Source organism: Pempheris klunzingeri, chromosome 12 (assembly GCF_042242105.1).
Source record: "Pempheris klunzingeri isolate RE-2024b chromosome 12, fPemKlu1.hap1, whole genome shotgun sequence".
NCBI classification, from domain to species: domain Eukaryota; kingdom Metazoa; phylum Chordata; class Actinopteri; order Acropomatiformes; family Pempheridae; genus Pempheris; species Pempheris klunzingeri.
The window spans coordinates 7,999,717-8,024,413 of record NC_092023.1 but is presented as its reverse complement, the minus strand read 5'-3'; the positions used below and the strand labels follow the sequence as shown (position 1 = coordinate 8,024,413).

The window sequence follows — 24,697 nt, the reverse complement described above, 5'->3', positions numbered from 1 at the left end:
ACAAAGTCACTGCACTGTTTTGAAACTCACAATTCTTGCAACGTGTTGCCTGAAATGAAACAATAATGGCAACTTATTCAGTGTCACGTATAGCTGTAAACGTATGAACACTTCTTTAAAAATGGCCTACATGGGAGTGATCCTGTACGCTGTGTTTCTGTTTCAGGGTGGGGGGGGGGTGGGTTAGGGAATTGATGAGATGCTGGGTTGAGTGGGTACAGTTACGGGACATGTGAGTCAAGAGTGTGAAGCAGAAAAAAGGCTACAGATTTCAATAAGATTTGTTTTTATTCATGATGTTGTTCATCGGCCTTTGGCCTGTGGGCCAGCGGTGGTAGTATTCATTTACCTGGTTGAGAATTAGGTATATAATTTGTCCTGCATTCCCCCCGTTGCTATGGCCTGTACCATGGTTTGGTTCACTCGGCTGTGTGAGAGAAGCAGTTCATTCTGGTTGAGACAATATAGAGACTGAGAAACGAAGAGCCTGAATGTAACAAGGGAGAAATTCATTTTGGGCCAACTTCTACGTATAAATACGCCACAAAAACTAGGACCCAGCCAAATATTCAGGAAAAGAAAGTCAGAAGTGTGACAAAACATACAGTATGAACATCTAGACTCCCCCTCCCCCCCCACGTGTTAAGCCTCATCTACTGCAGGTGTTGAGGTGACACAGGTGGTCTCTGTGCGAGGAGCGCAGCCTGCCGTGTTCACATAAATCCACCTCCTACCTGTACGCGGCACCATTGATCTCAGGGTGAACTTGAGGCGGCTGCTGCTCCATCATTCCCCAGGGTGCCGTGGTAATGAAGAAGTCTTTGTTGACGCAGTTTCGGAGGCTGTCGGGAATGCGGCCTGTGTCGGGGGCAAGAGGGAAACGGCGGTGAGCTGACGAAACTGAAATGCTTGGATGCGTGCAATCAAGGTTGCGTCTCCATACCGGTGATGGCTCTGCGTATTTCTGTGGCGGCGGCCTCTCTCATCTCCAGTGACGCCTGCTCGCTGTACCAGGCGGTGTGGGGTGTGCAGATCAAGTTGGGGGCGTCTTTCAGAGGACCTTGGGAAAAACTATTTGACAGGAAAAGGAAAAAAGAAAAAGTGACGCACGAGGAAGAGCATAGACACAAATGAACAGATTTTCGTGATAACGCTGAGATTTAACCGTCTACTTGTTATGGTGTATCAACGGTTATTATCGTCCTCTTGTAGGTTTTGGGAGTCTTGTCACGGACATTAAAGCCAACCCGTGTTAAAACAGCAAACAGTGTGATCGTAAACACCTGAAAGGCTCAGACTCGTGGACGTCCAAAGCAGCTCCACGTATCCTTCCTTCTTTCAGGGCCTGAGCCAAAGCTTTCTCGTCCACCAGACCTCCCCGCGCCGAATTGACCAGGAAAGCACCCTGACGCATCTAAACGCACACAAACACAGCAGCAGAGCATACGTTTTTTTATTCTCTCAGTAGTGACACTTTCAGCATTCAACACCCAGAGGTGCTGTTATTGGCTCAGGGCTGAGTAGGAGGACTTTTCAAATGAAGAGTGACAAGACAACGAAAGGCTTTTCAAAGAAAGGGTGCATTTAAACGACACTAATCCCTTCATCTTCACAGAAGCTCATCGGGGTATTAAGAAAGTAAATGGTGACGCAGATGAACAAATATTGTATTTAACTTGACTGTCTTTTAACATAATTGGTGAAAACATTCAGCTGTCAATTTCAGCAGCTGCCGACTTTCAAATAGCCACTAAACGCTGAATTTAACACAATTTGCAGTTCAACTTAAGTCCTCCAGGTGGCAGCAGTGATCAGGAGACAACTCAGAGGTTCACTCAAAAGTATTTCTTTGTGTTTATCATGTTAGGGGGAAAAATCTGTTCAGACAGCCACATTACGGGACCTCGCCTCCCATTTGGAGACAAAAAGCTTTGGTGCCCAAAGCGTGAACCATTAAATTTTGGGGTCAAAGTGCGTGCTGTGGTTAGCTTAGCTGCTGATTCGCCAAGTCTGCTCAAGTTGCATGCCAGGCCAGGCTGCCCACTCAGCTGGCAACTCTGACTTGGCTGGTCGGTAGCATTCCACGGCTCGTCACCGACTACTTTGTTGGCAACTTACAAAATAGGTGTGGTTGTGCACAAACATATCACAGACTTTGACAACAGGGTTTGTTTGATTACAATGCAGTGAAAATGTATACATTCACATCACCTAAGTGCTGAGAAAAGCCAGTGTTTACTGGTTTATGATATGAAAATGTTAAATCCCTACATTCTGTTTGGGTCAATCTTTTTTACTAAAACAAAAATATTATTTTATATATTATTTTTTCAACCTGGAAGTCTGTATGCTCAAACACGCACAAGAACACACGTTGATTGCACCTGCTCCCAGTACACCGAATGTACATGCCTCTTGTTCTGGATTGAATTCTTTGCATGTGCTTATTCTCAGTATCCTATTACTCATTAAAAGGTTGTTTTACGAAGCCCATTATTGAAAGCCAACCGAGCAGTGCTGGGAGCCGAGGAATGCCAGCGGCCAGCCAAGTCAGGTGCCAGTCCGCCGGGTTAAAGCTGTGCTACCAACCTCTGGGAATCATTAGCCGGATGAGGCCAGTGTGCAGCCTGCCTTGGAGGGTAATGATGGAAAAACAGCTTCTGCTAATCAATGTTTATCAGATTTCTCACCAGTTTTTTCCTGTGTTTGATGTGAGATTGTAAAATCAGTTTCCTTTATCACCTGAGCTTCATATTAGAGAGATACAGAATTAGTTTCCTGAGATTCCTGAGCTATAAAAGCCGGCCTCTACCTGTTTGATGGTGAAGTCGTTGATGAGGTGGTGGTTGTGTTCGTTCAGGTTGCAGTGCAGGGAGACGCAGTCGCTCTGGTACAGCAGGTCCTGGAGCGTGTAGACTCGCTGGACGCCGAGCGAGCGCTCCAAGCCGTCCTGGAGGTAGGGGTCGTAGAAGATCACGTTGAAGCCAAACGCCTTGGCCCGCATCGCCACCGCCTGGCCTGAGCGACCTGACGGGGGGCATGAGGTGGAAAGAAAGCGCTAAGAGACAGTTCAGACCCTCGTAGCTTAGTTCTAATACCCTCTACTCGGACTCTGCAGCCATCGCTTACATGACTGCACGTACGAGTACTAGCGCTGAAAGGATTCACTTTTATTTGTTGTTGTCTGACAGAAAATGAATCACATTGATTAAACCGTGATCATGATTGGTTAGTTGTTTAATGAGCAATAATGCCAAACATTCGCTATTTCAAGACATTCATGGTCCCCAGAGGATGAAATCTACTGATTTTGGATGGATAGTTGATCCACTGACTTTTCATCTGACGCCACCAACAGGTGAAAGTTTTCACTCTTCCTGTGAGACATCGTTTGGCCATTCCCTAACTTCTCCTATAGCGCCATCTTCAGGTTGACGTTTGTTGTTTTGGGTGAAATATTTTGACAACTATTGGATGGATTTCCATGAAATTTGGTATAGAGAGCGATGTCTCCCTTTGGATGAATAGTAATCCCTTTGGTGAGCCCTTAACCTTCAGATCAAACATTTAATGCATCAAACATTTTGGTTTATAACCAAAAAAAATAGTGATCTATTTTGTCATCCACAGCTGTGCTCTGTGTTTGATGCTAAATAGCCTGTGTTAGCGTGCTAAAACTCTGCACTAACTTGGTTTTAACACCTGCAATGTTACCATGGCCATTGTGAGCTTGTTAGCACGCTGGCATTGGCATTTAGCTCCAAGCATGCCTGAGTCCAGCCTCACAGAGCCTCTAGCGAGGCTGCAGACTCTTCGTCTTGTTCGCTATTTTTGACGTCTAGCAAACCTAACTATGAAAACTATGAGTCAATAATGTAAATACTGTTTTTTTTGCAGCCCTAATGAGTACCTAACTAAATTCTTTGTTAAACAAATGATCGTAGCTTTCGGTGATAAGTGGTGTCAGAGAGCGGCCTTGCAAAAATGAAGCTGCATTTCATCCTGAGATGTGAAAAGATACATTTTAATATGTGTAAAAGAAGCTGTCCCTTTTTCTAGTGCTTGAGACAGATCCTGCTGGCTATAGTAGTAGTGATATAGTTAATGAACAAAAAAAACCCTGCTTATGGATGATTGCCCACTCTCCTTTGAGTATAAACAAAACAATCAGCAAGTCAAGTTTGGACATTCATTCTGAAGTTCTGCCTAAAGCACAAACACTCCCACATATGTTATATGAACTCGATACACTCTCGAGTACCACTGTTTTGACTTTTGACGTTTCTAATAACGTGGCATCGCCGCGTCTAGTACCGCCCCAAAGAGGCAGCTCACCAAATCCGATGAGGCCAAGCGTCTCTCCTCGGATCCTGGCTGCCCCTGACGCCACCTCCCGGATCTGCTCCACGCTCTGGACCCGCGTGCCCTCCCGGAGAGCCTGGTACAGCCAGGTGTTCCGTCGGTACAGGTTGAGGATGTGACAAAGTGTTGAGTCTGCTGTTTCTTCTACAGCCGCTGAGGGGATATTACACACCGCAATGCCTGGGAAAGATATAATGGGAGAGAAAAATGAAGAAACAATGAGGCTCAAAAGATGACACGGACACTTCAAATGACTAATAACATAATTGCTTCACAGATTTAATAGTTATGACAGTTGCTTGTAATTACTGTAGCTGTTTGAGAGAGATTCATCTGTAGTTTTTTTTATGTCACAGAATAATTAGCTGGAAATCTCGTTTCTTTACGACCTTCAACGAAAAAAAAGTGCACTGCGTATAAAACTTGACTGTGAAGGATAAGAGGATAATTAAAGCTTCTAATTGTGTCAATGAAAAGAACATTTCTCAAAAAAACATCCACGTCAGCACACTAAAGCGTTTTTACCACAAACGACAATAATTAGGATATCACACTAAATCCTGCTCATACCAAACATATGCTGAAGGGGCCAAATGGGAATCTGAGGGAGAGTTTCATATCAGTTGGAGCATCTGCTCTGCATATGCAATCAGCTCCATTACATATTCTGTTTACAGTATGGAACAACGCCTGTTATATATGCTGTTTATGTTAAGTTAATATAGCCGGCAGAGTTTGGTTTGGCGCCCATTCAAAGATGTCCTCTCCTTATCCATAATGCATAACTTCTGTTTTTGTTGATTTGTGCTTTATTTCTTCTCATGCAGTACTGAATGAATGTGCCATATGGGCAGACGCGACCCCTCCATGTTCATTATTCTCAGCGTACTGAGCCTGCTGACTGATGCTGAACACCCTCCCTGTTTGTATTTGCCCTCCTCCTCTTTTGTCCCCGAGTCTCACCGAGCTCCCCGGCAGCCTTGATGTCGATGTTGTCGTAGCCGCTGCCGATGCGGATGATTATACGCAGCGCCTTGAACTTCTCTAAGTCCTCTCTGGTCAGGGTGATGGTGTGGTACATCATTGCACCGACTGCCTCGTTCAGCACCTGAGGGACATTAGAGAGGACGAGGCTTCGTCAGTTTAGCCTTGTTACGCTGGTGTTTCCTCAATAATCCTTTGCTTCGTTGAGATGGAGGAACACTGAAATGTGCATCCATTATGATCACAATATCATTATTGTCCTTAATCAGTATCCTCCCTTCATTTATACTCATGTTAATATGAATATAAAATAGGAGTGATTTCACTACCTCACACATTCCTGGACCTAAGTTTATGTCCACAATTCCTAAACTAAATGCAAATTAATTGTTTCCGTGTGCTCTACACTATGGTTGTATGTGTGTTTAGAATGAATGCTTGCCAAAGCTATTTTTTCTCACAATGCATTCACTCAGACTCTATGCAAACAAGGTTGGAGTAGGCAGGGCCGTAAAGTAGACTGACAGACCCTGAGAAGCCCAGAAGGCATAAGTAGCTGCTGCAAGCCATGGCTGCTAAATAACAGGTTTAAATTCACAACCTGCTAACTGAATTAACCTAATCCAGCAGATTAGCATAGCCATGAATTTCCATGCAACCTTTTCATTGGAGCTAGCTGTAGTGGGAGCTGGATGCTAAATTCAAGGTTAAAGCTCTCCTCATGCATTAATCTCATTACTTGAGTGGAGCAGGCCAGCGGCAGGCTTGGCCGGAGACGATGCTAGAAATTGACACGGAATCACAGTGGACGATTAAGCGTCAGGAATACAAGCTGAAAGCTCATTTACACCAAGTGGAAAAAGTGAGCAAGTGGGTTTTATTTTGTGTTTATTAGTTTAAAAAAAAAAAAAAAAACAACTCCCCTGCTGTTTCAGCTGGCATGGCACAGTGCATGTGCACCTTCACATTGTTTTGTACACAGCTATTACCCACAGCAAGGGATCATGAATATTGCAAAGCACATAAAGGCCTTACAATGGGAGCATACTAATATACTTATTTTACACTAGTGTAACTAATGGCATACTTACAAAGCGTTAATGAAACACTCTTGGTATAAGAGGGACTTACATAGCATGGACATAACAATAACTATATAATAGTGAGCTTTTCAGGGGCTTGTAGGAGCATCTTTTAGCTGTGGAATGAGCCACATTAGTGATCCACCCCTGCTTTCAGTCTTTCTGCTAAACTACTATCAACTGCTGGCTCTGGCCTCAGTATTAGTCTTCTCATCTAACCTAACCACGATGTTTATCACACTCCTGTTAGAGCTTTAATTCACTGCCTCCTTCCTGTGAGCTGAAAGTGTAATGAGAAATGAATATACTCATCTACATCAGGGGTTCTTAAGTTGTTAGTTGTTAAGGGCCAATTTGGGGAGGCTGGATTGGAGGGACACATAAGGAAAACTAGAAAAGATCCCTGCTGGGTGATCTCTGACACACACAGGGCACCGCTACAGGAAACACTACGTGATGGGGGAACATATTTTTACATTTGTTAACTCACTTTAATCAAGATAACAGACACAATGATTTATTCATGTTTTATTGTGGGTAACTTAAGTGCTCCGGACCAAAGAAGACCAAATTTTCCACGGATGTCAGCATTTGAGCCACAACAAGGCCAAAATATTAGGCTGATCGGTTCAGTATTATTCGAGATTAGCTGCGAACAGACAGGCAGATACACACACAACTGCAGGCATGTGCACACACGACCTAATGAATGATCACCCTCAGGCTTGCTACATAATTAGACCTTTGTTAATACCATCATCATCCCCTGTCTCACTAAACATTTCCTGTCGATCACTGTCAACTATCAAATAAATGCCTAAAATGACATGAAAATAAAAAACACTGCCATTCTTGTATCACAATGTGCTGACATGCTCCAGTTCTCTAGAAATTGCTTTTGCCCTGATTGATGTCGTGTTTTCTGCAAGAGCGAGATGTGTAATTTTCTCAATTACATTCTCAACTGTGTGAGTTTAGATTTTTAGTGCAATTTACTTTTAGCTTTTACTTGGCACTAAAACAGAACCACTTCATTAACTTCCACAACAGTGGTTACTGATACAGTCTCGTCTAAGACACTTGAAAAACAAACCACTTTTTTTTATTTCTGCAATTAAAATCCAAATCCTTGTGTGTCTTTGCAAGAAAAGTGCTGTATTAGTTAATAGACCGTGAGTGCTTTCTAAAAGTGTGCTCAACAGGGGCTGTGTAATTTCTGCAGGTCAATACTGGCTTGCCAATGCTCTTTGAGGGCACACGTATCAGAGTTTAAACCGTGATCCCTTAAGTGACAGATCCCCTAATCACTGCATCTGCTCACTTCCAGGCAGCGCATGCAAAACACAGCAGTGCGCTTTTGCTTGCTTGCTTGGTGTGTGAGTTTGAGTATTTACTTGTGTGTGAATAGTACTTCGCTACGGAAACTTGCAGTGAGGTTGTTGGCGTGTGTGTGTGTGTGTGTGTGTGTGTGTGTGTGTGTGTGTGTGTGTAGAGTGCCCCATCTGTACCCTCTGCTGCGCAGTTATCATTGTGGGAACGCTGCCAAAATCTATTCTCCCAGATGGGTACTCAGTATGTGTAATGTGTGACTACGAGAGCATCTTAATGGACAGAGACTGCTCGTGTTTTAGTGTGTTTGTATGTGTGTGTGCCATAAAATGCATGTGACGTAGGGGCAAAAGACAAGATAAAGACAGGACTTATATGAAGAAAAAGACCAAAAAACAAGGTCTCACCTCTAAATTCATATGATTAGGTTGGCATGAATGTAAAACTGACTACTTTTTAATTGTAAATTTGAAAACACTTAAGTGTTTGAGAGTTTAATACAAGGCTGCATCAGAAATGATATAACATGAACTGGAAGTCTTCCAATTCTCCCTTTGAGTCTAAAGACAAAAAACCCTCCAGCTTGGATTGTAAAATTGCTAGTGACTGACTCTAGTGTATAGGCAGTAAAATAAGACAAACGTTTCACCCACTCTGGCTTGGAACAATTATACTGCATTTCTATTACCAGCCTCCTCCTCCTTATTTAACAAAGCAGCACTTCAGCACCCAGTGGGATTAGAGTCAGTGATGAAACCATTGTAGTTGAACTGGAACAAGCCAGTGGGCTAAAATATCATTAAAACATTACAGAGGAGGAGACGATTCTTCTGCAGTCAACTGAAGGCAAACTATTCAAGAATCACATTCAATGTTCAAACTATGTCAGTGTCACAATGTGTGTGTGTGTGTGTGTGTGTGTGTGTGAGCCCGTTTCTGCTTATGAGTTCCTGAAGATACAACTACAGCTATTAGTCTTACAGCAAGCAGCACGGTCTAATGGTGTTGCTACAGAGGTCTACATGAGGTGGTCGGACACTTTCTGTAAACATTTTTTTATGCGTTTTTTTTAACGTACAAACAAGGACTCACTTCCTGTTTAAACACATTTACTGTCTAATAATTTGCTTAAGCTGCATATAAACTATATGGAAGAGGAATTGAAGGAGGGAGAAACATTAAGAAGCTGTGCATATAATTCAAAATCATTTTTTACCTTTCCTTTAATTGTTTACCCTGTGTACTTTAAAAAAAAAAGGCATTTAAATAATAATCATTGACTAAAGTTCCATTTGTAGTCAAATAGCTCCGGAAACAAGCTTGTAAATGCACCTAAAGTGAAGAATAATTTATCACAGATATGTGAGGTCAAGAATGAATCCATGCTAAATAATTAGAATGATCAAAACTACAATATCAAGACAGAACTTACAACAGTGTTAGACAATATATTTGAATCATATCGTGTTTCCAATATGTGAAGTTGCTTTTACTCTTCCACCCCCTGGACACATCATCGTTTTATTTCTTAATTTCCTTCGTTTTACTTTTTTTCTTGGCTCAGTAGAGGCAGATCCAAAGCATATCCACTCTAGACTTAATGTCTCTAAGCTCCAGATAGCCTGAAGCAACGAAAAATGAAACGTAAAACTACAACAACAGGAACTAATCAAAGTTAATTACATACATAAACAAAGGTGGCTAAAACGAGCTTATAAATAAGAAGCCTTCATGGTGAACACTCAAGATTTTGGACAAAGATAGCTGCTGCAGGTTTAACTGATAAAGATATAAAATAAAATGGGGGTAATGAAATCCTGTTATTTCCCACCAGTGAGAATTGCAACTACCTTTTCTACAAATGACAGACAAAAAGTTATTGGAAAGTTATTTTTGCACCTTTTCGTGTATCTCCTGTGTGGACTGGGCGTCACAGAAAGCCACGGTGGCCAGATCTTTGAGGATGGGCATCTCCACAGTGCAGTCGCGCCCATCCAGCAACGCCACCAGGGGGCGTGGGTGCATAGGCCCATTCATAATCTGGGGCCGAATACCTGCAGAGAGTCGGAGGGAGAAGAGAGGGAGTTAATTATTTATGTCTGGCACACACAAGTGAGCTGCAGAAGAGGCAGTAAAATGTAGGAAATGCACCCAGCAGCAGGAAGTATTGACACAGAATGGGACTGTGTGTTTTGCCTGTGTGAGAGGCTAAATCACCAGCACACACACACACACACACACACACACACACACACACACGTATGTGCAGTTCCCTACTTTAAACCACTATCATCATCTCCCTTACCTGGCAACACATACTGATTCACAGACACACAACGCTGGCGATATGAATACCCGCCTCGCTCGCTGTTGTCCACACTGTTACCAGGCAACAGGTCCTTTCACCCCATGAGGTCATCACCTCCATTATCCTATCACCATCCAGAACACGGCAGGCCACAGGCGTGTGTCTACACCATGTCGATAGTTTACAATATTGTTCTGATGCTGAGGAAAATCAGTAGGTGTTCACCTCTCCTCTCAAAGTCAATTTTTTGGGTTTCTATTTTTGCTTTGTTGTCGAGTTGTGATTTGACTCACCTCCAGGGTGAAAAGTGACAAACACTGCTGGAAACTAGAAATGTGCCATTATTGATGGATTCTGAGTATCTTAGTAGACAATTTCAAAGACTCCGATTCGGCTGACTCTGCCGGAGTGTGTCAAAAACCCCTTACTTTTTCTAAAATCAATGTGATGTATTCTTTAGCTAATAAGAAAATAGTGTAATGTTGTGGAAAAAATCTGACAGCGTGGACCCAAATTCCAGTAAAAAGAAGGAGAGAAAAAGAGGGAAAAGAAAAAGGAGGGAGGGGGGGGATCCACACACCACCGATCTCTGGCTCCCTGCTGCCTGTTGTCATGGTGATTAGAGGATTTGGGCAGGATTATGAAATATTTTATTTAGTGACATCTGCGCTGCTGGAGAGGACATCCAAGCATGCTCGCTCTATGTCTGTCTCTCTAACTACTCCAGTTTTGGGAAGCATGGACTGTGTTTGTGACCTACACAAACTACAACGTGCCAACATATGTACATTAAACAGATCAGATGTGTATACACACACAAACACATACAAAGAAACACGAGTTGCATGTAAATGTAGCTGTGCTGCAATTCTGCATCGTAGGCTCATTTTCTATTCAGCACAGTGAAAGTGCAACACCGGTATTTTTAAAGCAGGGCCACATTTTTACATATTATAGCTTTGAAGTGACTGCTACCTACAAAAAAAATTGGAACTGGTCCATTAGATCGGCTCCAACGGCAGAACCGGCGGCGAACACATTTTAATGGCTGCAATGTAATCCTTTGGGCCAACTGGGCCCGTTAAAGTACGTCCAATAAAAGTGCTAGTTTTTGCCACCGACAGGCTCAGATTGTTGTTCTAAGTGTCTGTCAACTTTACAGAGATACACCTGTAAGATCCTTTCTGTTGGACCACAAACAGTCGTTACATTGTGCTATTCTAACCCACCAGACTCCATTGACAAAAACAGTAATTTTACCTCCCAAAACACAGGAGCAGCTGGTCTACTGCTGCTTCGATTGGTTACTTTGTGTTATTTTGTCTTACACAAATATTGATCCAGTTTGATCCAAACTAACCATTTAAGACACGATAACACTAACTGATCACAACAGCAACTCGTGTAAAATTATCTTTCCAGGCTTGACCAAAGTAACGCAGTCCTGATGAAGCAGATTAGCTGAGATTTTGAGAACTAAACTCTTTTGAAAAATAGCAATAATGTTGTTCTTCACAAATTAAACTCTGATTGTTACTTATTTAGCCCTGAATACTTAATGTCTATTTATGCACAGTTTGATGCCTTTACACATACGCAAACACACACACAGATCTGCATATATACACACACACACACACAACATAAGTAATGACATTATACCTGCACTAGACCAATCAGGAACAAATGGAAATGGAATTCATTATGAAAAGAGCTTAATATTAGTGTCATTAGTGTCACAGCTTTGACAACCATGAATTGTTTTCTGTTTTCAGTGTTAATGCATCTAAAAACTGGTGGCATTTGCTCTGACGCTCTTCATTCAGACGACTCAGGGGTGAGAAATTGAGATTGAGGTGTGCAGAGGTGAGATGTATGCATCTCTTCAACCTGACATCTGACTATGCCAAAACTGCTGTGTTTTCACACAAGCGCTTTAGCAGTATAATCTCCATCCATACTAACAGGCAGAAGCAGAATATCTACTCTGCAGTTGCTTAGAAAACACTATGGAGGAAGAACAGCAATAGTGAAAAGGTGAGAGCAGATTTCTTTACTTGGACTGACGACAAGGTGGAAATGTTACTGAAAGAATAAGCATATAAAGAACATAAAGGTGGTGAAGGCAGCGGAAAAGCTGAGTTATCGTTTCAAAAGCCTCTGTATCCATCTGCCCAGAGTTTTTTAACAGTAAAATGGAGTCAGCAGCGTTTTCTGAAGTCTCTGTTTTGGGGGTGGTAGTGTGAACGCTAGGCCAAAATGTAGCAAAAGTTGTGCGTCTTAAAACCAAAATGTATTAGTGCGGATGAAGACACCAGTGATTCAGTTGGCTCATCACGAGGAGCACTTTCAGACGTGTACCGTCTCCTGTGCCTGTCTGAGGGTTTGAAAACATAACCCTGATGATGTCACGGTGATGTCATCAGGGTTATCTCAGCCTGGGCTCGAGACTTAACGGGCCTGCGATACAAACTGGATGTGTGGAGTTTAAAAGATGAGGGCATTTAAGAAGCAGGGCAGGTCTAACGACAGAAGTGACTGAACTGCATTATGGGAAATGTAGCTTGACTCACTCAAGACACTTTGAGTGATTTCAATTTTGATGAATTTTTAATCCGTCTCTTATGAGTTCCCCAACTTTACTTTACTTAATTGCTGGGGTGCCCTTTTAATCCACACATGGCGTCAGATCAATGACATCAAACGATCTGGTCTGGGCCATCACGGCTCTAAAATTATGGAAAAGTCTCCTTCAAACAACCAGAAGAATGGTTTTTATCCATGTAATCTTATCTTGATGTTCTGTTAGTTATTACTGACCTTCTTCTCCGGTTCATGTCTTTAAATTATTCCTTTGCTTCTAAGTTTTATGTTTTTCATCTTCGGTGCTTTGTGTTGATTTTATGAGGTGAGGGTTTTATAACTGTTTTGTGAGCCACTTTACAACCGCATTTCATGAAATACTGCGGAGATGAAGAGATTATTTTTTTTATTATATTTCATCACATTACAACCATTAACAATATTATTATTGTGCAGTGCTCCTAACAAAAGCAGCACTTCATGAAAGCCTAAATAGCATATCAAAGGAGAAGAATGATGGGAAAAGAAAAAAAGGTGGATAAATTCAGAAGGTTAAAAGAAATAATGTGGAAGGAGTGACCTCGATCTCTCTGTTCCATTTTTCTGAGTATAAGCTGAAAGCATGCATTATTCTGACCAGAGGGACCTATTGTGTGTGTGTGTCTGTGTGTGTGTGTGTGTGTGTGTGTACGTCTGCAGTTAGTGTGTGTTGGGGAGGGGGGGGGGGGAGAAGGGAAGGGGCTGCTTGCCAAACACACCTGTGGCTCCACAGCTCTCCCCGTGCCTCCTCATCACACTCCCACGGAGCTCATTATCACGAAGAAAATACTCGATCATCTACGAGTCACCGCACAACGCGCTGCGGCTCAAACACACGCAGCCTCGTGTGCGCACATGAAAACACTCAGCACACACTGAGAGGAAAAGGAGAGACAAACAGCCAACACACAATCACTTGCTTTTAGCGTATACACACACGGACGAGAAGCAGCTGGTGGAGACAGCAAAGTCACTCGTGGGAAGTCGGTCAAAATTCTGTTGATTAATTATTTCCTGGTGGCTAATACCCTTTCTCCAGCCTAATAAGGCAGAACGTGGCACCGTGTTTAACACATGATGAATCCGTGGATAATTAATGCCCAACAAGGCTGTTAATGATGGTCTTAATGACTCAGATACCTGGCCAGTGATACGAAGCAGCTCATTGGTTTTGGACAAAAAGAACTGAATCTCTCTCTCAGTCACTCCGCCAAAGAATGCTGAAAATGACAGTATGTTTATCATACATGAGCGACTGTCTTCTGTAGACTTGTGAAGGTCCAGACAATGAATAAAATCACAGCGGCTCATGCGATCATAACGTGCGCTCGTAAAAACATAAACACACACTCTGTTGGAAAGGTGTTGTTGACTGAGGCTCTGAAATTGCCTCTTGTCACAATCCCTCCAGGGACTGTCTGTCACATCAAAGTTAATGACTTCCGGGGCTCCAGTCTCCAGTCTCACACTGTCAGAAGTACACTACACTGTATTCTCTCCAGCTGGCGCAGGTCGAGCAGAAGCCACCGTCATTCTGAAGTTCTTAAACCAATCAAAATCGTCTGTGACAAGCTTTGACGGCACTAGCGGTGTCAGGGGGGGAAATGTTATTTAGGAAAATAGGGCTGAGTAGACGACGTATGGGTTGACCCTCTACAGCAGTGTGCTCGTAAGTCCATGATTCAGTTTCAAAGTCCACAAAGCAAACATTTCTACAGTGAAATTTTCCAAAAAAAAGATAAATGTAAGCGTGCTAATGCCTCATTGACCCGAAAGCTCAGAAAAGTTCTCAGGAGACATATTTAGAATACTTTCAAATGCACATTTAACTGCAATTAAACATAATTTTCCATTTTTTGACTCTCTTTTAACTGCAACTTTTAAGGAAGCTGCCCCTCAATACACACTTGAGAGGATATAGTCTTGCCTTAAATGTAAGAGAATTCACTCCACTGTACTCGGATCTGATAAGAAATTTTATAAGATCTGGGGCTTTTTCTTTGCATACTTTCAGACCTGCCATGTAGTAACAGTATGTGGTGCTCATCTCTTACACTTAACTCTACTGCAGGACTCCAAAAATATTTCATTTTGTGTTGCATTACTTATTTTTGAAACCACCCACATCGTTCACTCAAGTTGGTCGAGGTGTATTTTTGATTTGTGTAATTGCACACCACATCTAGGTTGTATTATAGGTACATACAATCTGTGAATCGTATGTATGCCCAGTATATAATTGATGTATTTATTTGTGTCATAAGTGTGTCAAACAAAAGCGGTGACTCAGTGTGTTGTGTTTAAATTACAAATCACTTGGAATAATTAATGGTGATGGCAGAACGTTCTCTGTACAATATCACTGAAAGTCACTAAACACTAATGATTATTAAACTAAATAACTATGATAACTAGTCAGTAACTTTTATTTGTTAAGACATTAAGCTCACTATCTGTACCACAGACACACATTATCACTTCTGGCTATCATACTATAAAAGCTGCCATACCGTATGTCTTATTTACAAGGACGTTATTGGCCCCTGTGGAATATTACAGATATTTAGAATTGGCTTCCAGCTGCAGACGGCTGTAATAAAAGTAATCTGTTGATGTTAAATGTAAGCAGCAACATGACGGTTACCTTACAACTTTAAATGCCTCACTTAAAGGTCCCATATTCTGCTCATTCAAGTTCATACTTATGTTTGGAGGTAAAGCCAAGAATAGATTTACTTGGTCTTATGTTAAAAAAAACACACGTTTCTCATAACAGACGTGGCTGCTGCAGGGGGTGGAGGAGGTCACATGACAGATGTGATACATCCCCTTATGACATCATAAGAGGAGCCAAATCTAAACAGTGTGTTTTCACTCACATTTACTGAAAGACGGAGAGAAAAAGAGAGGATGGTCTTTTCTCAGAGTCTGACGGTCTTTGTGGACGATGGGGACACATAGTTATGTTGAAAAGACATCAAAAGGTGCATCTTGCATAATATGGGAACTTTAAAGGAATCAAATGCATTTTTATCTAATGATAACAAAAAGACAATTTATGTAATGAGAGAGTTATTGAGATAATCCAACTTGTTATATAGAGATCAGAAGATTATTCCCTTATCACAAGGAAACAATCCATTATACTGAAGGGCCTTCTTTGCATTCACAAGTTATGGATTTCTCAACTGGCAAAGGAGCCAAAAAGGGAGAGAATATGTGAGTCTTATTCTAATAATGTACACTGTGTCACGCTAGGGTGGCTCCAATCACCACCGCTGATCACAGCAGCTGGTTTCATGGTAGTACTCATGGCTCAGAGGTCTAGCTACCACAGGGTATAAAAAAAAAAGCTGATTGCATCTGGTTCTTTCCTTTTACTTCATTTAACTCCCTCTCTCCGTCCCTCTTTCTCCCTCCCTGCTTGGGTCGGCACCAGCCTGGGGAGTTTGCAGCAGCTTGCCAGCCGCCCCGCCCTGCAGCCAGACCCAGAACCTGGACTCTAGGAAACGAAAGCAAAGCCAGAACTCTCCCTGTCCAAACACAGAGTCCCACCCAACACCAGACAGAACACCAGACTCACTATTCAGCAAGTAAAAAAAAAAAAAATGCACCGCGGACCCGTTTTTAAGTGCCTAGTTGCTGTTACGTAAACTTCTGTGAGCAGCAGAAACAACATGACTAAAGATGGTTTACATTAGGCGGTGGGATATTTTGGCTGGTAGTCTTTCAGATAAAATGCAAATTGCTTGTTTCAATTTCCTGTTATTGTACCCAAAGTATTTATCAGAGCACAGCAGCCAGCATTGTGTGTAAGCCAGCAAGTAATAAAGAAACAAAGCCAACAGCTTGACTAACTAAATCTAAACCGTGTTCAGTGTGACAGCAGATAGTATTATCCAGTGGAGGTCATGTGTCGCTCCGCTCCTCAAGGGAAGCTTGAATAGACTAAGGTTGATATCATCCTTTAGCCAACGCTAATCACAAACTGGATGATTCTGCAGGAAGTATGAAAACTTTTGGCAGAGCTGGCAGGAGCGTACTTTCAACCACAAATGGATTACAGATGCTTGAAAATAAAAAGCCTTTTTGGATTCTGACAGTAGAAAAAGAAGTCATCTTTTGAAATGTTAGGGGGAAAAAAATAGCAGGACTCATACAAATACGTCTCCCCTTAGTGAATACGATCTGGTGTCTAATTCTCTCGTTTGGAAGGGGCGATCTTGGAAAAGCAGCTTGAAGAGCTTCGCTGCTGGAGTCAGAGTTTTCAGAAGGGGAAAGATCATTTCCTAAATAGAGCGCAAACAATCAGCGAAAGAGATTTAACCTTTGCTCAGACCTGAGTTTCTCCTCTTGGGTTTGGAAACCAATTTCTAAATTGGAATAAAATCACACTACATCAGTTGTCTTTTAAATCTCGAGCTCTATTTTCTGACGGATCAGATGCTTTTGTTTTGTGGTTTCATGGATCTCCCAACACGCTTCGGTTGGTTTACAAAGACGATTTCATTTGTAAGCTAAAGCGCTCCCCTCGGATTCACTTGAGGCGTGTTTGTGAGGCTGTTACACACACCATGAAAGGCAAATAGTCCACTTTGGGACCGAAGAGTCGCATTAACTTACCTGAGCTATTGTGACTTCTTGAATAATTGCCCTGTGTACTCTTCCATCTCAGATCTCTGTTAACATCCCTCTGAGACACGTCAGTATCTCAGTGACACATTTTTTTCCCCCCCCTTTTATATCCTGATGTCATTTTCAGCTGACTTTAAATTACACAGGTGATTTCGCCATCAGCTCATTGTTTTCACTCTCTTCCTGACCATTTCCCACCTCTTTCCCCCTGGTGTTAGAAAGGTAACAAAATGATCCTAAACTACCCAAACTGGTGTGATAGATGCCGTGGACGCTCCCGCACATGATCCCCTGCATCAGTGGAACAATAAAAGTGCAAAAACAAAGGGAAGTGAGGAAGATTTTCCATGGCACGATGATGTCAGGGCCGCAGTGGCGGTCGCTGAGTTCACAGCGAGCTTTCCGAGAGAACTACTCTGCAGTTGATGCAGAGCCAAAACGGGCTCAACGGGCTTAGGACCAACAGCTGGTTCTGGTTACCTAGCAACTCCCAAGCTGGGGGCCTCAACGATGGGATAGTCCGAAAGTGAAGGGGAGGGGTGGACCGAGCCGATAACCCAGCGGGCTTTCTTTGTGCAAGTGCTGCAGTGAGAAAGGAAAAGCTTCATTACATCAAATCTTACCCCCAAAAGGCAACGTGCCACAGGCCACCCAACCTGGCAACCCAAGCATGGAGCTTTGAGGATTGAAGAGCAGCGTCCGAGCTAAAATGGCTCGGCTGGTGTTTCTCTGCGTCATTTCCCAGGGAGACATCAGAAACACAAATGCGCTTGCTGTGACACACACACACAGACACCGAAACACAGAGTTTGGCTGCACTAGTTTCACACACACCCACAGATGATAACCATTAATGATCGGTGATTATCAGGGATTTCACAGATTTTGGTAAGTAAAATGTTCAAGGGCATTCACAGCTCTGAGTGCCAATGCTCCGTACTACCCTGCTTATTTTCTCTTAGCGCTGGTTGTGGACGTCCACCTGCACACTACTTACAATATAAAACAGCAATGTTACGCTCCGTAACTCTGCATACATATTAACAAGAATCCAGCGCCTGTGTTCTTGGGAGTGTCTACTTTCTTGAGTGTGTTTACGATCCCCTGGCATCTGTAGAAACAAGAGGGGAGGTGTAATCTTTTTTTTGGCAGACTTGCCTCCTCCAGGCCCCCACCGGACCCTATCAGCACCCGGCTACACCGCCACCACCCCTGCCTGTCTCTTGTTCCACTATGTGGACACACAAAGACCCTGTTTGTCCTCCCCTCCCGCTGCCCTCCTCCCAACTTATCACCACCCAAACGCCCAGCCAAGAGGGGTGAGGGAGGGAAGAGATAAAGGGGTGAGAGAGAAAAGCAGGCCGAAATTACATGTAAAAGGTGTAAGGCAGAGAAGAGGAAGAAAGCGGAAAATATACACCGACATGTGTATATCGCAGGTGGTGCCGGTGGTACGACGGCACAAAGTGAGAGAGGAGCGTCCATCCATCACCATCTCCTCTTTAAATGTTGTCTTTTGTGCTTCGCTAGCAAGGCCTGAAAGCGATTGGGGTCCTGAGACAAAAGCAGCTGTCAGTGCTGATGAACAGCACAGTTTTACTTCACATGCACACACACATATACAAACACGAGCGCGTGCGTGCAGGTCTGGAACATGTGTACACGCAAACACACACAAAACTGGCAGGAGAGGCAGACAGCGGATCTGAGCTTCTACAGGGGCGGCCACCTTGGGTTACAAACCGGGGATGCAAAATCAAGAAGTAAGAAACGCGTCAATTTTCACAGGAAAATATATGAAGTACGACAGACTGGTTTTTCGGCAGGATTTTTAAAGGTTGTTTGCTGCTGTGAGAAAACACAACACTGATTGTTGGTTACAGTATACAAGGTATTTCTGTAACGTAGACAGTTCTGAGAAAAGGGTCCCACTTTGATCTAACTAATGTTTTGTGATCCAAATTCTACGTTCTTATGGAGTTTTCACCAGGTAATTACTTCTCTTCTCATACTGTTTTTACTTGTTTTCAAGCATCAAAGTGAGCACTAATAAATCCACAGATTTTCAAAAAATAATGAGCCCCAATTACATCTTTCTATGTACAGGACGTGCCTGAACACACACCCATGTGAAAGACAGCAATCAAGCACAGGAGCGACCATTAACACTCTCACACAGAGCCGCTTCGGCGACCTTTGACCCTTCAAATGACAGCCCATCTAATCTCACCCTCCTCTTGCTGCTGAGTTCTCTGTGGTTGCAAACCAAGCTAGTCCCAACACACTCACACGGGTGCTCGCCCTCATGTGCGCACACATGCACGCACGCACACACACACACACACACACACGCACACACACGCGCACACACACACTGTTTTCATGACACACTTCATTGCAAAAACATAAGAGGCTCATTAGCCTTAAAGCCAAATCCAACTCCCTCCCCCACAACCTCTCGCCATGACACACATAGAACACAGCTTTTTATTATTATCCTTGATGAGTACACACACTCACTCACACACACACACACACATACACACACACACACACACAAACACACACACATTTGCACAAGACAATGTGAAAACATGCTCCTTGCCTGGGAAATGCTGTCTCCACATTCTTCAAATCAGGAGATGCACATGGCAGAGGAAATGTAGTGGAGAGGGATATTGGGAAAAAGTGGGGTTGGGGGGATTCTCACACAGTATGCCCTGGGGTTATCCTCTCCTCTCTGCCTCCTCCTCCAGCCCCCCTTCCAGTCTCGGTCTTCCTTCACTGTCTTCTCTTGCTTTCCCACTGCTGGTTTCCAAATTTGTCCTCCTTCGTCACCTCACCCCCGGAACCTCCATTTCTCTTTTTCAGACGGCTGGTACTCTTCAGGGGGTGGGAAAAAAAATGGATGGTGGCACAGGAGGGCAGTGGGCAAGGGGGAGGATGGGAGAGCGAAAACTACGAACGTCAACCCCCCCCCTTGCGCCCAGTGCGGTTACAGCGGTGCCTTCAACTCCTTTAATCTGCAAAAAGGGGGGGAAAAAAAATTTGGATCTCTACTCGTCTTCAGCCAGCAATCAGCACTTCTGTGCGCTCTCCTCTCTCCTCCTCTTCAGCCAGATCACTTGTATCTTTTCCTCCTCAGACTCCTCTTCCCTGCTCCGTCACACTCTTCTCTCCCTTCACGGCAGGTTTGGGCTATTCATTCAGACGTCAGGCTCACTCCGTCAGCCTTTTGTTGCGAGTCACAGAAAGACAGAGAGACACACAGAGAGAAAGAGGGAGAGGGAGGGAGAGGGAGAGAAAGAGAGAGGAAGGGGTGCGCAGAGAAGAATGGAAGGGACGAAAAAAAGACAGAGAAAACAAGCTGGTGCCACAGCTATGAAGGAGAGAAAAAAAGCGGGAGGTAAATAAAAGAGACGAAAGAGAGGGAGAGAAAAAAAATCCTTGAAGAGCAGCACTCGCAGCGAGAGGTGCAGCGCTCCTGGCACACGTACGACTCCCTGTTCCATTCTATCCGACCTTCCCCTTCACTCAACATATTTTCCTTCGCTCTTTTTTTCCCCCCGCTCCCCTCCCTCCTTCCCTCCTTCCCTCCCTCCCTGGCTTTCTGTTTTATTATTTGTGATCTGGCCCTCACGGTCCTTTAAGAGTGCCAGCCCCTTTCTCTCTCTCTCTCCCCCCCCTTTTTTCTCAGTCTCACTCCCTCTTGCTCAAAAACTCTCTTTCACGATCTCAGTCTGCAATTTTTATCCTGCTCAGTCCTGGCTCAAGATGATTGGTTTCAACAAGCCATTAAAGGCCTCATCTCTTTGGCTTCAGCACAATAATGTTGCTAAGCCTCGCCACAAAGGACGAAGGCGAACATGCAAACCCAGAGACACGAGCGATGATGAAGGTAGATGCTGAGAAGTGCCCTCACGCTAGAGAAGTGACATGCAAAACGCTCCCTGCAATCTTATTGTACAGCTTTTCATAGAAAATCCCGCAGTTGCAAAATTAGTTCCAACATATACAAATATCTATAAGTCTCACACACACACCTGCTACTGAGCTCTCTGGGGAATCAGAGTGATTAAGGGTCTCTAGTGTGGTGACACTAGCACAGTCCATTCCTACATGTGAACTGTTGGTCACTCTTAAGAAAATGCTTCCAGGTCTCTAATTGATCCTGGGATTTAAACCCAAGCACAGGAGTGACAGATTAGCATGTTTACTAGTAGTAGTAGTGGAGGGGGGGGAGCCCAGCACTGAGCCAATTTGACTCTGACAGGTGTCTTAAAAAGGATTTTGATAATGACGATTAAGATGTCAGCGAGGGCTTCCAGGTCAACGTACGCAGACACAACACTGCGCTTGCAGAGGGAGCATGCATTCAGTGGATCAACAACAAAAAACAATCTGCAACTATTCTATTTAACTAATTGATTAATTGTTCAAGCTTGTCAAATGTATAGATTTGCTTCTCTTCCTTGTCTTGCATCATAGTAAACTGAAAACCTTTGTGCTTGGACTGAGACATTCAGATTTCAGATTTTATAGACCAAATGATTAATCAACCAACTGACAAAATTAGTATTATCACTTGTTAAAGGCTTATGATGGATATATGTGTGGCAGAAACAATAAGTATAAAGATATTACTGTGCATACGTGTTTTATAGGCTGGATCTTCAGGTAGATTAGAGCCCTTTCTTAATTTAAGCTTAAAAACATTAATATATAAATATATATTACATTTACCTCCACTGCTGTGACATCTACTTCTTCTGTCTTTGAGAAATCCATAGGCTATGAATATTCAAACATTGGTCATTTCTAGAGTTTAGATGCAATAACTTGTGCAGTGACTGTTAACTGTTATTTATATACACATTTCATAACATATTCTATTTTTTTATATGCATATGATGACAATTGTATGTGAGTTGCATGTGTGGTTCACTTTTACGTGTTTTTAATCATATTTCTATCAATGACACTGGGCTAAATGACAGAAGCACCTCTCTATATAACACAGTACTGCGTGCTAACACAGCACCACAAAGTACGCCTACACCAGAATGACTGTCCAGTTGAATTTACACCTCTCTAAAACTGTTCCAACAAAAAGCTAATATCATAACCTTCATGAAGGGAGGATTCATCAAATTAATTGCAGGACTGCTGCTTTAGACTGCTTTAGTTTTAGCTACACTGCATTGGTTTTTGCTAGGTGTGCCTAAACTGGCAACTGAGTGCATCTTTAATGTATGTTTTTTTAGCTCTCAAATATCAATCAGTATCAGCCTCAAGCATCCAGTATTGTTTAAGCTATAGTAAACATGAATGGACAAATAACTCAGTGTAATAAATTACTGCTGAAATGTTAGGCACATAGAACAGCCATGAGTTGACAACAATTTTGATTTTGCTTTTCTCTGTTTCATATCGTTGTAAATTGAATATCTTTGGGCTGTTGGTCACACAAAACAAGCAATCTGGAGATCTGCTGGATTCTGGGATGTTGTGATTGTCATTTTCACTGTTCTGACTGAATTTATAGCCTACATGATGGATTGAAAAGCTAATACAAAGATTAATCAGCAACGATTATTGTTAGTTGCGGCCATCTATTGACTGAATGAACAAAATGAAGTTGTGAATAAGTTGTGATCTACTCATTTACACTTTTAAACTATAAGAAAAGTGACAGTAAGCGAACACTAACGGAGAGTTTTAATGTTTTGACCAAATAAAGGAAAATAAAAAAAGTATTATATGCATTTCAGTGCTGCGGTTACAACCATGGTTACAACATGTGACCAGAGCCCAGAAATCAGGGCTGGAGTAAAAAAAAGCCTCATTCATGAAAAGAGAGCACTGGAGGGAGAGGAGCCTATGGAATAATCTGACCTCTAAAATTCACCATCACATCTGCCTACTGTGGTCTACATGGGGTGCTACTGAAACAGATCGTGGGGAGAAGGGGGAGTGGAAAAGAGGGGCAGTGAAAAGAAAACGAGAGAGACAGAGAGATGGCACAGCTGCAGGTGGACAACAGATGTAGGTTGTTGTTTTTTTTTTTTTTTTTTATTTCAGGGAGGCGATCTCAGGACATAAATTCTTGCTCTCCCATTCATACCCCGTCTGTGCGTCGCTCCACCTCCCCAACACCATCACTCTCCTACTCCACCTTTTTTTTTCTCAGTGACTTGAGCCAACTGGCCTGGTTAGAGAGAGAAAGAGATGGAGAGAGACGATGTGAGCGCGCAAGAGGGCGCGTGTGTGTGTGTGTGTGTGTGCATGTGCGCGTGTGTGTGTGAGAGAGAGAAACGATGGGGGGTGAATGGCGGGAGGCGTTGCTTATTACACCCCTCATGTATGCTGCAGGCTTAGACAAAAAGTGCGAACAGGCATCTATGAAAAATGAAACAATGAACAAATATGCGCGCGCACACACACACACACACACACACACACACACACACACACACACACACACACACACACACACACACAGTGAGAGTGAGGTATTGACTCATCCAGCAATTGGCTAGCTCAACTTTAGCTTGCTCAGAAATGTGTGTTTTGGCCAAATATATATATAAAAAAAAACATAATGTAAATTTAGCTTCGAATATGCAGTGATGGCTGCGTGCACGCGCACACACACACACACACAAATCCTCCTCTCTGTATGAGACTAAAAACACTGTGAAACACAATCCCATTTACAGCTCTGTGTGATCCTGAACACGACTGACATGCCTACTGAGAAATGTATAATATTTTCCTCGGGTGCAAATGAGATTCATCTGCACCTCTAAAGTTATCTCCCCCGCGCTTTTGTTAAAACACAGCCATGAAAAGTGTCAAATTCTGCAACGCCTGGTCACACACACACACACACACACACAGTGCATACAGAAAACATGGTCAGTCCTACCTCTTCTTCACTCTGGTTTAACACCCGTGAAGATTTCATTTTCTCAAAATGAATAATTCAGGGCGACTCCCTGGTTGGCAATGAGAGGCCAGGAGATGATATGAGAAGAGAGGAGAGGAGAGGAGAGGCCAGGACAGAAGAGGAGAGGAAGGAAAAGAAGGGAGGAAAAGATATCTGAGGGGTGGAGATGAGGAGGAGAGGAGAGGAGAGGAGGGAAAGAGAAAGAAAGGGGAGAAGATGCAATATGAGGAGAGGAGAGGATGTAGCAGGACTTTTGATGAGGAGAGTTGGAGTCAGGGTCTTTCAGCTTCTAATTTCATTGCTTTTTTTTCCTCCTTGCTGCAAATCTTTGAGCGTGTGGCCTCTGTCTGTCTGTCTGTCTGTCCTTCCTTCACCTGTGTGCTCACAACCAGCACTTAATCACTCCAAGTCTCTCTGAAAGTATAC

General features: G+C 43.0%; 1 protein-coding gene across 2 annotated transcripts in view; it reads right to left on the bottom strand.

Annotated features, from left to right (window-relative positions):
* Positions 1–24,697, bottom strand: part of ctbp2a (C-terminal binding protein 2a) — a 65,114-nt gene that overhangs the window by 1,002 nt on the left and 39,415 nt on the right. For both annotated transcript variants that reach the window (XM_070840590.1, XM_070840589.1), the window contains 8 exons: positions 9,657–9,811; positions 5,326–5,470; positions 4,336–4,542; positions 2,813–3,027; positions 1,284–1,414; positions 944–1,071; positions 735–858; positions 350–427 (listed from right to left, as the gene is read on the bottom strand). In XM_070840590.1, coding sequence (XP_070696691.1) covers positions 361–427; positions 735–858; positions 944–1,071; positions 1,284–1,414; positions 2,813–3,027; positions 4,336–4,542; positions 5,326–5,470; positions 9,657–9,811 — 1,172 coding nt within the window. In that variant the 3' untranslated portion in view covers positions 350–360. The remainder of the gene's footprint in view (positions 1–349; positions 428–734; positions 859–943; positions 1,072–1,283; positions 1,415–2,812; positions 3,028–4,335; positions 4,543–5,325; positions 5,471–9,656; positions 9,812–24,697) is intronic.